Source organism: Orcinus orca, chromosome 20 (assembly GCF_937001465.1).
Source record: "Orcinus orca chromosome 20, mOrcOrc1.1, whole genome shotgun sequence".
Classification (NCBI taxonomy): domain Eukaryota; kingdom Metazoa; phylum Chordata; class Mammalia; order Artiodactyla; family Delphinidae; genus Orcinus; species Orcinus orca.
Window position 1 is genome coordinate 44,634,271 of NC_064578.1, and position 15,978 is coordinate 44,650,248.

A 15,978-nucleotide genomic window follows, 5' to 3' on the forward strand; every position below is an offset into this window, starting at 1 on the left:
CTTTTCCATATAGAATTAAATAAATGGAGGAAGAAAACTGATCAAAAATGCCTGAAGGCATAGGGAAAAAGAAAAGCAGAATTTTTAAAAAATGAGTCCAAAAGTAGCAATATATCACAGTGACTAAGCTTGTGGACTTGGAAGCCAGTCTTTGTGGGTACAAATTCTTGCTTTCCACTTTCTGTGTAACATTGGGCAAAGCTTTCTAGTCTTTTCTGGTCTTACTTTTCACATCTAAAAAATATGAATAATTGTACATTTCTTAGGATGAAATGGTATAATCCATTGTTATAACCAATGTAAAATACTACACATAGTCCTGACACATCATAATTGTTCAAATTAATGTTACTATTATTATTAATTCAATAAAATAATGTGTTGAGTTATTGGATGGAAAGACAAAGATTCTAAGATTGGAAAAGAAATTTTGAGCTACATGCTGTTTTTAAGGAACAACTAAAACAGACTTGTACAGGTTGCAAATACAGGGATTTTTTAAAAAGATATCACAGGAAAATGTTAAAAGATTCAGGTATAGCAATATTAAAATATCAAACAAATAGAAAGCAAGGAATAATGTTAAATATGGCATAGGTGATTCACTTTGTTATAAAGCAGAAACTAACAGCCCACTGTAATGCAATTATCCTCCAAGAAAGATGTTAATAAATAAATAAATAAATAGGGCAAAAGGAGATTAAAATTCTATACCACTAGAGGAGAAAAAAACTAAACAAATGAGTAGAACCAAAGGCAGGAAAGAAAAGAAGAGGAAAACAAAATAGATAGGATCCTTGAAAATGAAGGGAGTAGTGAGTTTAAATCATAAGTACACAGATATGTTAAGTATAAATATCCTATTAGGAGAAAACCACTTTGTATTGTATAATGTTAATATTTTGGTTTTGATAATTGTGCTATAATTATTTCCTATGTTAACATTTGGGGGAAGATGCTACCACGCAGAAACTCTCTGTACTATTTTTGCAACATTCAGCGTAGCTTGTAGTTAAAAAGTTAAACAATTATAGAACCAGGGGATAGGGCTAATAAAGCAAATAGGGCAGAATGTTAGAATGAGTCTAATTACTCAGAGAGATGTGAGAGGTTATTACTTCTTTAAAACTGATCAGCAAAATAACTTGGAAATAAAAAGTGAAATCACTGAAATAAAAACAGTATAGTAAGTGGGCTGGATGGAAGAATAAATACAGTTTAAGTTGGACATGTTAAACAGGAAGATAGAGCTGAGGAATTTGCCAGGATGCAGTGCAAATGACAAGTATGAAGCAACAGCTGAAGGTCATGGAGGAATCTGAAGGTCTATTGTATTCTCATCTCATAGAAATTCTAAAAGGAAAGAGCAGCCAAGAAGAAGGGGAGGAAAACATAGTCTATACCCTGAAGCTGCAGACTAATGGTCCAAGGGGCCACAAATGGTTCTGAGTGGTCATGTGTTGGCAGCTGTGGTAGAAAAAGGCACCCTCATGGGTGGCTTCTGGGAAAGAACATTTATCCAGACAGTCTCAGTGCCCATTAAAAGCTGAAATTCACAGACTCTTCAGTGAGCAATTCCACCTAGAACAAATGCCCAGTACAGTGTTTTCAGTGAAAACAAAGCATTGAAAATAATTTAAATATCCACCAGTACAAGAATGGGTAAATAACCATGGCTCATTTTTTTTCCTAACAAAAAATATTTTAATATAGGAATCAACATGTGAACATTATATTTAGGTGATAAAATTCAGGTTACAAATATAAGATAAATATCAAATAATATCATACTTCTGGTTTAATGGAGAACAGTTGTGACAGTCATGCTTAACACCTTGGTTAAGTAATGAGAGAAATGGGTTGGGGTGTCATAGAGGTATGCAAAAATTTAACAGTTCAAGTGATCCTTAGCCCTTCTGAGAAAATATAGGTGGCAGATATTTCTGTAATATGGTGGTTTCAGTCCATTAGTGAGTGTTCTGTTCATGCATTTAAAGTAATGGCAGATGTTTCTGAGCACTGAAAATTAGATTCAAAGTTAAGTCTTTGCTCAACAAGTTAATGATACTATGAATCCCTTGTATTTAAAAATATAGTTTATGGAATCTTAAAAAAAAAAAAAGGTTCTGAAGAACCCAGGGGCAGGACAGGAACAAAGACACAGACGTAGAGAATGGACCTGGGGACACGGGGAGGGGGAAGGGCAAGCTAGGACAAAGTGAGAGAGTGGCATGGACACACATACACTACCAAACGTAAAATAGATAGTTAGTGGGAAGCAGCCGCATAGCACAGGGAAATCAGCTTGGTGCTCTGTGTCCACCCAGAGGGGTGGGATAGGGAGGGTGGGAGGGAGATGCAAGAGGGAGGAGATACGGGGCCACATGTTTATGTATAGATGATTCACCTTGCCATACAGCAGAAACCAACACACCATTGCAAAGCAACTACACTCCAATAAAGATGTTAAAAAACAACAACAACAAAATATGTAGTTTAAATTTGTAAAGTTTAAGGTAAAGCATACTTGTTTTCATAGTTATTTTTAGATATAATTGAGACTACACTACCATATATAATCAGCTATACTGCTGTGCACAGTTAATTCCAGTTACCATATTTTATATTTGCTGATCATCAACAGCACACAATTCATGCTCCAAAAGAAATATATCAATCCAGCAAAATGGTTACATTTAATTTTATTTTAAAGACAGATTAATTAAATTTAAGGAAGAATTGGCTTTTCTTGAAAGCTCATTTTCAAATTACTGATACAAACTTACCAGAGAGTAATTATTTATTTTGCCTAACATCAAACGATCTGCAAAAGATAGAGGCATTCCTTGTTCCATTTCCAAAAATAAAGGTTTTCTAACTGAAAGCATTTACATTCCTAGCTCTCTAAAGTAAACATTAAAAACAAAGTACAAAAAATGATCTCTTGGCTTCTGAATAGCCCACTTAGTTACATAAAGTATTTTCTGTCCCAACACTTTCTCAAATTCAAAAGATATCTACTTCCTAAGAACATGACAGTCTTCATTTCAAACCATTCAGTCCGTTTCCATGGCAACACTGTGGATTCCTTGGCCACCATAAGTTGCATTAGTTGGCTGTGGAATTTCTCAATCTTCTTTACATCTTGAGCTTGGCCTGTTCTATACACCAAACTAAATCATCTGTTACTTTAATGTACAAACTCCCATCAGAATGCCTATATTTGAGAACCACACGTGCCTTCATAGGGTCTGCGAGGTAGAGTTTCTCTGCTGCGCGACTGAACTCCTCCCAGGTCTGGTACTGCGGCATCGTGGGCCCGCGGCAGAACAGGAGAGGGAGGCAAAGCTACCGACTGGAGGTGGAGGCGGCGCGATGCGGCCCACCTACCTCCCTACCTCTCGGAGCCACCTACCGCGGCAGAGGCCCAGCCAATCCCATGGCTCATTTTTACTATGAAACAATATGCAGCTTAAAAGAAACCAGAAATATAATATCTATATGTACCAAGATGGAAAAATTCCCAAGAGATAATGTTAACTAATCAAACCAGATATAAAACAATATGTATAATTTATATACACAAAACGAAACTATTTCTGTATATGTTTTATATTCTTAAAACAAATAAGATCAACACTAGGGACTTCTCTGGTGGTCCAGTAGCTAAGACTATGAGCTCCCAAAGCAGGGGGTCCAGTTCAATCCCTGGTCAGGGAACTAGACCCCACATGCCACAACTAAGAGTTAGCATGTCACAACTGAGAGTCCACATGCATGCCGCAACTAAAGATCCCGCACGCGCAACTAAGGATCCTGCATGCCGCAACGAAGATCCCGCATGCTGCAGCCGAGACCCGGCACAGCCAAATAAATAAATAAAAATTAATTTTAAAAAAGATCAACACTAAAAAATACACACAGGTAACAATTACTTAGAAAATGTAATAATCACAATATATATCATTATAAAACTAAATAAAAACTTAGGATAGGTCTAAGAATAGGTCTTAGAATAAAGCCAGAATAGGTCTAAAAAGAATTATGGAAGATCTACTTGAATAAAAGTATAAGATTTTACTGAAAGACATAGAAGACTTGAATAAAAGGAAACAGATACCATAATTCCCAATAGGTAGATTTAATGTTAAAATGTCAGTTCTTTCTAAAATATTCTATAAATTCTAGGCCATTTCAATCAGAATCCCAGCATCGTTTCTTTAGTAGAATTTGAGTAGCCCATCCTGATACTCATTTGCAAGACAAAATGGGCCAGAAGAGCCAGAAAAGTTTTGGAAGATAATTACATAATGGAAGGACTTGCCCTATCAGAAGTCAGATAGTCTGCAGAACTTCATTGTGTTATTGGGAGAGTAACAAACATGGAAGAGAGGGGGAAAAGATGACTCTTCAGTAAATGGTGTTTGGACAATTGTTTATCCATCTGGGAAAAAAATAGTTACATCTCTACCTTACACCGTACCCCAAAATAAATTCCAAGGGAAATTAAAAAATCAAAACTATAACAGAATTAGGTGAACATAAAGTTTTTTTAAAAAATCTAAGCACGAGGATATCTTTGCATATAAGAAAGAGAACCCAGGATCCATAAAGGAAGAGACTGATAAATGTAACTATGCAAAAACTGAATATTTAAAAGTCGGAAGACACTATCCCCTCCACCCAGGATGTGTACGTTGAGATTGAAGCCTCTGGGACCAAATTCCAGTCCAGCCCAGGGGAGCAGAGACTTGGGACTGACTTCCCCTCAGACCCCTGCGGGTCAGCGGTGCACCTGGTACAGACTGGGAAACCTGAGCAGGCAAATATAGGGTGCCAGGAATAATGATACCGACTCACATTGACACATCTTCCACCGTTCCAATCCCCAACTTTGCCATGCTGCAACTCTGCCCTCTCCCCAAGTGCCTCAGATTTAAAACCCTGCGAAAAGATGATTCTCCTGTCACAGACAGGGGAATCTAAGTGGGCTACGGTGTGGTAAAGGACTCTGTTCTCTTCCCCTCCCCCAACCCCACCCCGCCATAGCTACCCCGCACCTGCCCCCTTCCCCCAAATCCCAACTGCTCTCTTGGGTAGAGCGAGAGAGGGCATGTCTAGCAACACGCGGCAAATGCCTGGGGTAGGAGACGAGTGAGACTCGCGCAGTGACGTAGGAAAACACATAGCCCCCAGATTAGAGAAAACGGCGGGAGACGGCACACTGGACCCTCATGGGGACGCGCTGGACGAAAGTTCGCCAGTTAGACAAAGAGAAATCGTCAGAGAGAGGATCTGATCCTGGACCTGAAAGGCCCTTTGTTCCCATAGCAATGTCTCAGTGTCCGCTGGTTCACAGATTTCTTTCCCAGGGGCCCTTTGTTTTGGGGAGGGCTTGTCCTTCCGGTCACTCACAGCAATGGCCTAGCATCCCAGGCCTCCAATTGGCTCCTTTGTTGTTGAGAGGCCCCGCCTTCACCAGTTATTTACAGCCCGGTAGTACCTCCCACCAGGTCTCCCATTGGACCCTGATGCGACCCAGACAAAAACTGCTTCCTAAAAGCCTCCGGTGTTCGGATGTCTGCCGTCTCTAAAAAACCACCACCAACCCCGCCCTTCACTCCGAGGTGTCACTGTCCTTCCAGACCGCACCCAGTGGTGGGTGGTATCGGTGCACTTGGCCGGACCCCGAACACATACTGACTCACTGACCTTACACACTCCCCACCACTGACACACAGATCCTGATCAATAACCCCACAGGTCTGGCCTTCACGTAGCCCCTTCACTGATTTCACAGACACCCCATCACTGATAATGCATATTCTCCCATCCCTGACTCCGTAGAACACCATCTCTTACTCCACGGACCTATTAATAAGGGGTTATATTCAAGGAGACTGTGTTGACCATTTTATACATCCATTTAGTGTGTGTGTGCTGAATAACTGACTTAGGTAGATTTTAGCATCTTGTTGGCCAATGCAGTTTCTCTGCCTTTTCTTTTTCTTTTTTCTTACTGTAGTAGCAACTTTAAAGACCTCACCCCAGTAAGTATGGAGTACAGTTTATTAGTGCCTATCCTTTATTGAATCCTTGTCATACGCATTTATTTTTAATCATAGAAGTCACAATTCTTGTATATAATTCAAGGACACTAAAGATGCAGATATAAGAATGAGGGTTTTAAAAATATTATCTGTTTTTGGCTTCTGCAGATCATAAGTTCATTCACTTGTCTCAGATCACTAAATATATACTTTGTTTCCTTAAAAATATTCTGATGAAACCTTAAAAAGAGTAAAATTCTTTAGGAACTAGTGGGAAAACTCCACGGAGATGTTTTAGAAATAATGGTAGAATAAAATGGTCCTAGGGCATCTGAAATGACACGAACTAAATCTTCATTTCTTTGTCAATTACAAAAAAAATTGTGGACTTTGGAGGAAATACTATATAAAAAGATAGACACTGTTTTATTGAGATATAATTCACATACCGTACAAATCAGCCACTGAAAGTGTAAAATTAAATGGCTTTTAGGGCGCTCTTGCTCGGTTGCGGTGCTCCGTGGGGCGGCCTCTGGGGCACCCGGCCCTTCCCGGACTCGGCTTTGGGTTGACAATGCCCCGCGGCCAAGTTAGGGCTTCCCTCTGCCATTTAGGGAGGGGCGCTGGTACCCTCAGCTGCCTCTCGTGGACACGAAGGTAGACCTTCTTGTCTTGACCACGAAACCAAGAATAACCACGTGACATGAGTTAGTCCCTCCTTTCAGAGGAGTGAACTGCCATCGCTAGAAACCGCAGGACGGTTCCTACAGTAATGTGGACCCACCCACAGGAGACACTGAGTGAGAGAAAGCAAAGTGAGGAAAAACACACTGACAAGCTGATCCTAATATTCACTAGGAAATGCAAGGGACCCAGAATAATCAAAACAACCTTGGAATAAGGACAAAGTTGGAGGACCTCACACTCCCCAATTTCAGAACTTACTGCAAAGTAACAGTAATCCAGGCAATGTGGTACTGGCATCAGGATAGACATGTGGATTCATGGAACAGATTAGAGAGTCCAGAAATAAACCCATACACCTATAGGCAATTGATTTCAATTAGGGTGACAAGCTCATTTAATGGGATCAGAATATTCTTTTCAACAAATGGTACCGGGACCACTGCAAAACAATGAAGTTGGATCCCTAACAATACCATATACAAAAGTTAATTCAAATTGATCAAAGACCCAAATGTAACCTGTAAAACTTTTAGAAGAAAATGTGAGAATTCCCTGGCAGTCCAGTGGTTGGGACTCCACGCTTTCACTGCTGAGGGCCTGGGGTTCAGTCCCTGGTCGGGGAGCTGGGATCCTGCAAGCTGCACAGCCAACAAAACAAAACAAAGAAGAAAACATAGATGTAAATATTTATGACCTTAGAGTACACAGTGATTTCTTAGCTATGACATCTAAACCACAAGCAACCAAGGAAAAAAATTAATGGGACTTCATCAAATTTTAAAACTTTCATGCGTCAAAGAACACTCTCAAGAAAGTGAAAAAATCCACAGAATGGAAGGAAATATTTGCAAGTCATATATCTGCTAAGGATGTATTAACCAGAATATATAAAAAAACACTTACAACTCAATAATAAGAAGACAACCCAATTGAAAAATGGACAAAGGATTTGAACGGATGTTTCTCCAGAGAGGGTATACAAAAGTTCAATAAGCACGTGAAAATATACACAATTTCATTAGTCACTAGGAAAATGCAAATCAAACCCACAATGCGAAACCACTTCACACCCACTAGGATGAGTACAGGAAAAGAAAAATGGGCAATAACAAGCATTGTCCAGGATATCAAGAAATCAGAACTCTCATACACTGCCGGTGGGAATGTAAAATGACGCAGCAGATTTGGAAAATAGTTTGGCAGTTCCTCAAAAAAGTAAACGTAGAGTTACCGTATGACCAGCCAGGTTTATACCCAAGAGAGCTGAAAACATATGTTCACAAAAATGTGTACCTGACTATTAAGAGCAGCATGATTCCTAACAGACAAAAAAGAGAACAAATATCCATCAACTGATGAATGGATAAACAATATGTGTCTCTCCATACAGTGGAATCTTTCTTGGCCATAGAGAGGAATGAGCACTGACGACACACTACAACATGGATGAACCTTGAAAACATTATTGCTCAGAAGCCAAAACACAAGGCTGCATATGTATGCAAATCATATGCATGCATATATGTAATATCCAGATACTGCATATATGCATTTATATGCAGTGTTCAGAATAGGCAAATCCATAGAGACAGAAGGTAGATCACTGGTCTCCAGGGCTAGGAAAAAGGGAATGGGGAGTGGCTACTAATGGCATGGAGTTTCTTTATGGGGTCATGAAAATGCCCAGGAGTAAGTGATGGTATTTCCACAACCCTGTGAATATATTAAAAACCACTGAGTTGTACACTTTAAAATTGGTGAATGGTAAGTTTTGTGGAATATGAACTATATCTCAAATAAAAAACAAGTAGGTTACAAAAAAAATTAAATGGCTTTTAGTATATTCACAAAGTCATGCAAACATCACCACAATTTTAGAACATTTTCATTACCCCCAAAGAAATCCCAAATCCACTCTTCTATTTCCTCCCAACTCCCCTACTCCTGGACAACCACTAATCTACTTTCTGTCTCTATACATTGGTCTAGTCTGGACATTTCATGTAAGTGGAATCACGTGATATGTGGTCTTTGTGACTGGCTTCTTTTACTTAGCACAGTGTTTTCTAAGTTCATCCATGGTGTAGTGTCGACCTTAAAAATAAAATGGCCAGTTATTTTATGAGCAAAATGGGCTTATTCAGGAGAAGCGAAGAACTGCATTTCAGGACAAGCATGTTATAGGAAAAACTATAGGCAAGTACAACTGGCAAATGAGAGGAACAGAAAAAGGAGGAGGCTGGGAGGGGCTGTTTTGAACTAAACCATTGGATGAAAGAGTTCATGGTGCAGCGTTTCTCATTGGCTGGGCTTGTTGCTGGGCAAGGAGAATTCTTCCCCTTCAGGTCTGTACCACTTCCTCTTGGGGTGTGTAATTGAAATCAAATGGTAGTGTGTGAGGTCTCCCCCTTCCGCCTCCATTTTAAATGAGATTTCCTTTATTCTGTTTCACAGTAGCATGTATCAGTACTTCATTCCTTTTTATTGCTGACTATTATTCATTTGTCTGGACATACCACACTTTATTTATATATTCATCGGTTGATGGATATTGGGTTGTTTCCACTTTGGGGCTATTATGAATGCTAACAACATTCAGGTACAAGATTTTGTGTGGACGTATGTTTTCATTTCTCTTGAGTATATACCTAAAAGTGGAATTGCTGGGTCACTGTCACTTCTTGAGGCATCCATTTTCTGTCGTGAGCAGTTTGATTTTAACACCTTGGAAGGCACTGAGGTGGATAATCTGGGATGTAAGTCTCCCAATCCTCGGTGCTACGAAGGATGTGGCCTGCATTTGATCCTACATATGTGGAGGGGGCACTGTACATAAGGATAAACTTAAGGGAGTTTATTGCTTGATTTTGAAACTCTACCCAACAATTGTAAAGGAGATAGAAATGTTTGGATTCAAGTAGAAGAAAAACATATTCTGGTTAAAATTCTCAGTTTTCACCAGCTTGTAATGTAGGGTTCTATATCGAAGAATGGCAAGGTTTTTATGCATATTTTCTGCATAATACTAAACTATATATACTATAATAATACTATTTTGGGAACAGTCTCCAAGTGGAAGAATGGGGCCCTGGACTCTGTGGGTGGAGATTAAAGTCGAGGAGCACCGTGGGTCTCTGAAGCGACCAAGAAAAAAAAATGCAGCAAGGCCAACGACCCCTTTGAAATGGAAAAATGTTAAATACGCACACGAAAAGGAATTTGCTGAAATTAAACCAGTCGGTTGTTGCTTATAAGCGCAGCGTTCCGCTCAGAACCTGAGGTAAGCTGTAGAACACTGAAATGGCTGTAATTTGAATTAAATGCAATGTCTGCTGCCTGCCCACTCTGTATTGATTGCTGGTTAGAAACGTGCAACCTGCCCCTGGGCTCGATTTTGCATAGGGCAGCTTCATAGAAAGCGTCTGTTGGATTTCTTGCATTAATGTCTCCCCTTGTCCATTTCCTTAATTTTATTACTTATGAGACCGGCTGTGTGCAAAGTCAGGTCTCGGAGTTAACGGGGTCGTAGCACCTGGACAAGGCTGGAGGGTCTCCAGCGCCGGGTGTAAATCTCAGAGAAGGAGCAAACAGCGCGAAGGGTTGATTGTAAAGTCCGGGTGGGGTGCCCAGCGCAGGAATTCTGAAGCTGAGACTCCCAGGACACCTTTTGTTAATGTTTGTAGGCGGGTCGGCCGCAAACACTTCTTTTTTACGCGCAGGCCCAGCGGCCATGGCCCACGGGCCCAGCCGCTCCGCGGCATTCGGGACCCTCCCGGACCGGGGCACGAACCCGATTCCCCTGCATCGGCAGGCGGACCCCCAGCCACTGCGCCACCAGGGAAGCCCGCAAACGCTTCTTATTGGCCAGCGTGAGCGAAACCTCCCCTCCTTTGCACATCCATTGGCTAAGAGCTCTGTTTATACATATTTGAGGATACCTGCATTCTTGCCTTCCTCCTTTGCGTTGCCTGGAAACGGTGTTCTGTCTATTAACAGTTGATCGTGTTTCCCATTGGCTACCGTTTCCTTCGGAAGCCCGCCCTCACAAGAAGCCCCAGCGAGCGCCGGGCCAATAAAAGCAGTCCTGGCGGACTGTACTAAACGTGGTAGCGAAGCTGTGGTTGTCCTGGCAGGGGACTGCTGGACAAGGGGCCCGGCTGGGCGGGAGGTGCCGCGCGGCGGGAAGTCTTCCGGGTCCATGCAGCGCGCCTGGGAAGTCGGCTCTCAAGGGGGGAACCGGGACTCCGGCTCGGAATCTGAGTGGTAAACTCCGAGCTGCGGCCGGGCCCTTCCCCTTTCCGACAGAACTTGGTGGGCGGCCTACCGCTTGGGCTAATCTACTTGGTTTCCCAACCTCCGACTCTCAGGGTCTCGGGATTAAAAGTAAACACGGGGATTTTTTTTAAAGCACACCCGGGTAAAACGCCTTTTTATTTTTTCGCAGGGTTGGTTGGTTTGTTAAAGGTTGTTTCAGAACGCCCTGCGGGGGCGGGGGGGCGGTGGTTGGCCGACGGGTTCAGGTTTATTAAATAAAATTAATTCCTGGTTTAGAGTGTGTTAATACTGTAGCGCCCCAACCTTTAAAAAATTCCATTCTTGCTAGTTGTATTACTTAGTGGGATGTCTTGTGATAAGGACAGCGGATTACCGTGGCTTTGGGATTTTGTTGCTGTTGTTGTCGTCACTGAAACAAAATTTTAGTTTTGGCTGTCCTAACGGCAACTTCTCAGGGTTCATAAAATCTTAATTTGAGAAATGGCTGTGAAAATCACAGCAAGTTACTTTGGAATTTTTTTCTTTTAAAGGAAAATAAATTTCCGATTTGGGTATTTTATTGTTAGTAATGATTCCCAGTTTCTTTAAAATCTTATTTTTTGGCAGATATATAGAGAATGGCTTTTGTGAAAGGTACAGCCAGCTAAGGAGGTTTGGGGATTTTGTTTTGTTTAAAGAATGTAACCCTGTAAATAACAAGGTCCTACTGTATAGCATAGGGGACTATATTCAATATCCTGAGATAAACCATAATGGAAAATAATATAAAAAAGAATATATATGTATGTATATATGTGACTTAACCACTTTGCTGTACAGCAGAAAGCAACAGAACATTGTAAATCAACTATGTTTCAATAAAAAAAATGTAATCCTGGTTTTGACTCTTTTAATAATGGTAATAACACCACCTTCCCAGCTCTTTTAAAACATTACTTGGTAGATCCCTTATTTTCATAGGACTTATTTCATACGTTTGGATGAGAGACCTAATGTGGGCTTTTTAAAAAGCAGCCCTTACACTCTTTATAGGCCTTGTCCTTAATCCTCAGCATCCCTCTGCTCCTGACATTGTACCTAAAACTAAATTGAGTTTTTGTTGTTATGTGAGAGTTGCAGAAATATCCAGCACTAACCACTGTCTCCCCCTGATATTTCTCCACATCTTTGTACTGAATCCATTACTCAAATGGGTGTCCCTTTTCTTGGATGCCTGGAAACCATGATTGTGTAGCCTCTGACCTCCCTGCTGAGTTATCATTCTTTTCTCTTCTCTCTCTTTTCTTGTCCAAACTTGAGTTTGTGACTCTCAGCTCCTTTATGACTAGCATTTTGATGCCTTTAGCTCCCTCTAACTCAGGAGTCCTTACTCCCAGTTCCATGAGCCAAATTTTAGAGGACCATGAGAAAGTCCCATCTAAATTTTGGGAGTCCCATCTAACTGAAATGGAGTGTTTCCTTCTGTCCTAAATGTAGGCTCCCTGGGTATGGAACTTTGTTAGCAGTAGAGTCCATAGCAGTTTTTATGTCATAATACAGCATCTCCAAGTAGCCTTTATGGTTATCACTGCTTCCCAATGATGGTTCCTAATGACAACCTGCCACTCACTGTTGTTACTCCTGTGTTAAAATGGTTGGTCCAGGGACTATGTTGCATAAGAAGTTACACCCAAATTTAGTGGATCAAACAAAATATTATGCTCATGGGTTCTGTAGGGATCAAGAATGAAGACAGGACACAAGCATGGCCAGCTTTTCTCTATTCTACAATGTCTGTGGCCTCAGCAGGGAAGACACAAGAACTAGGGGCTGGAACCATCTGAAGGCTCATTCCCTTGTGTCTGGTGCCTGGGCTGGGATGTTTGGAAGCCTGGGCTCAGCTGTGACTATCCAGTGGAGTGCCTGCACATGACTTCTCCATATGGCCTTGGCTTCCTCAGAGCCTGGCAGTCTCGTGGTAGTCAGACTTACTACAAGGCACAGGGCTCCAAAGGCGGGTGTTGCAGTGATCAAGGTGGAAGCTGCATGGTCTTTTATGACAGCTTTGTAAGTTACAGAGAATTACTTCTGTGCTCTGTTAGTTTCAAACAAGTCCACTCAGAATCAAGGAGACAGATGGTGGACCCCACCTCTCAATGGAAGGAGTGTCAAGCAATGTGTAGCCATTTAAAGAAAAACTTTTATACTGACACATCTATTAATATATCAAAAAAAATTAAATATTGTGATAGCTGCATTTCTATGTAGTTGTTTGAAATCCTATGAATTTTATGGCATGCATTTTACAGCATTATTCTGAGAAGGATTCAAGGACTTTCTCAGATGTAAGAAGGGTCTAGGACATAGAACGGCTCAGGCTCCTTCCCAAGATTTGAAGTGCACAGTTTCAGCCCTGGTTTATTGGTCAGGGCCGGACTTTCTCATTTGTCTTGGACTCAGCGGTGATTTAGAAATCAGTCTGTGACCTTTCTTTTTTTCTGGTTTAATTTTTTTCTGTTTTTCTCACCTCAATAGAGATTAGGAGATTCTTTTGCAGCCCTGTTCTTCTGTGTCAGATGCATTTGAAGCCAGTCTTTAGACTCATCTTACTGGTTTTGCCAAATGGCATTTTCATCCTCGTGTATATTGCATTTTCTTTTATGACCATTCATCAGTTTAGAAGTGTGTTTGCTTTCCTGAGTTTTCATTTTCTTATTTTTCTTCTGTCATGTCTAGCTCCCAGAGCAAATACCAAACAAAAAGAATAACTTGAGGGATGTGGAGAGATAACTTTCATTTCACTTATCACCAAATAGGTTGATTTTTAGTAATTGAGCATTAGGCACAGGCCTGGGAGGCCAAAGGCCTCATTTAAATCCCAGATCCAGTCTTTGTTAGCTATCTGACCTTGAACCCAGCAATGAACCTCTCTGTGCCTTTGATTCATCATGAGAAAAGTGGTGGTATCCAGAGTTGCCAGGTTCACATTAATGACCCAGAAGAAGTGCCTGGTCTTCATCTGGTCCTTGCTCCTCGAACCTTTGCCCGTTAATTGAAGAAATGCTGCTATGAACACTTCCTGGAGGTGTGGCTGGCATTTATTCTTGAAACAGTTTACAGAAAAGCTCCTTCACATTTTCAGCCTCTTCCTCTGCTTTCTGTCATTCCTAAACCACCTCACTCAACCTGGTGTGATCTTAATTGTGTGTGTTTGCACAGATGTAATTTTTGGCTTATATGTCTCTTCAAAGCCTGATTGCCCACTCCTGACCTCTACCAGTATACGGAGTTTCTCAGGACCTACTCCCCAGCCCATCCTTAGAGTCTCCTACCCACCTGCCACCTGCCAACTGCAACTTTATTGTTTAAACATTTCATGGTGGGCATTTCTTCCTGACATTGTATTATATTAAATTATATTGGGTTATTGTTCTCTGTGTATCTGTGCTGTGCTACACTTCATGGAAGCAGTTGGGCCTGGGTAAGAATTTGCCTTCTGCTCCTGAAGAAGGCTCATGAGTTGTTGTTGAACAGGGGCGAGACGGGGCTGATATTACTTAAGGGCTTCCCCTCAGAAGGGAAAGGCTGAACCTTCTCAGGCAAATCTTGTTTTTTATTCTTTTAGGTCTGAATTTTGAACATATCTTGCTAGAGGTTGAAGAGGTAAGGCTAAGCTTTCAACATTCACACTGAGAAAGGCCCAGGAGGTGACTTGGGCCACAGTTTGGGGCGGCAAAACTGTGGATAGTAGGAAAGTCTAAACATAACCCAGAGGGAAACGAGAAAAGACCCTCAGAAATCAGGGAAAAAAATCCCAAAGTGTCTCCCTCTTTCCCCATGGTATAGCTGGAATGTGTATTCCCTTCCCTGTTCCACCCCCAAAAAGACATGAGGCCACACACTGCAGTGCTAGTGAGGGACAGAGGAGCTGTGGGCGTGAGAATTTGATCACTCATTCAAACTCACACCCAGATACATGTGTGTCACCTCCTGGTGTCCCCCCACTGGATAAGTGCTTCTCCAGGCCCAGCATATTTCAGCTGAGACATGCAGTCTGTGTAGTACCTGGTGGTTTGGTTGTGACCATAGTGATATCATAGTGATATCATAGTGATAATAGTTGGTATCATAGTGATATCATAGTGATATCATAGTATCATAGTGATAATAGAGACAGTGACCCTAAGAGTTTAATGACCCTTCAGCCTGTGGGTAGGTAACTGGGAGATAGATAGTGTAAGTATTGTAGTCTCTGTCTTAGTCACCTGTGATGGTTTTTTAATTTTTCACATACACTGTTGAGAATGGTTTAATAATTATAGATAATAGAGAAACTACTAATCACTCTAAAATCCTCCTGTTTCTTGGTCTAGAGTTAGGACTGGACATCCCAGCAGCAAGGAGCCCTGAAGGCCAGAGTAAAAAGGCAAGTACATCCCTTTAAATCTCTCATCTGTTTTTTTTTCTCCCCATTTCTTCTCTTTCTTCTTCTTGTTTATTTATTTTTTAATGCACATATTCTTAAGTACTTGGGGACTTATAGCATGGTGGTAATTAAACTGGATTTGTACTGTTTTCATTGGTGAATTTAGCACATTTTAAAATATATATATATATATATATATATATATATTTATTATTTTTGCTGTGCCAGGTCTTAGTTGCAGCACACGGGATCTTTGCTGTGGCATGCAGACTTCTTAATTGTGACATGCAGACTTCCTAGTTGCGGCATGCGGACTTCTTAGTTGCGGCATGCAAACTCTTAGTTGCGGCATGCATGTGGGATCTAGTTCTCCAACCAGGGATTGAACCCTGGCCCCCTGCATTGGGAGCAAGGAGTCTTACCCACTGGATCACCAGGGAAGTCCCTTAGGCCATTTTTGCTTATTACTGTAACTAATATGTTCAGTTCTATTTTTATCATACTATTTCATACATTCACTCATTCACATTACATTATTTTGTCTTATGGACCATTTAAAAA

General features: G+C 41.1%; 1 protein-coding gene across 1 annotated transcript in view; it reads left to right on the forward strand.

Annotated features, from left to right (window-relative positions):
* LOC117198230 (zinc finger protein 239-like) overlaps positions 1 to 15,504 on the forward strand; it is a 41,883-nt gene extending 26,379 nt beyond the window's left edge. Inside the window, exons 9-10 of the mRNA XM_049703038.1 lie at positions 14,617 to 14,654; positions 15,365 to 15,504. Of these exons, the coding sequence (XP_049558995.1) occupies positions 14,617 to 14,654; positions 15,365 to 15,370 (44 nt within the window). The 3' untranslated portion in view covers positions 15,371 to 15,504. The remainder of the gene's footprint in view (positions 1 to 14,616; positions 14,655 to 15,364) is intronic.
* The last annotated feature ends 474 nt before the right edge of the window (positions 15,505 to 15,978 follow it).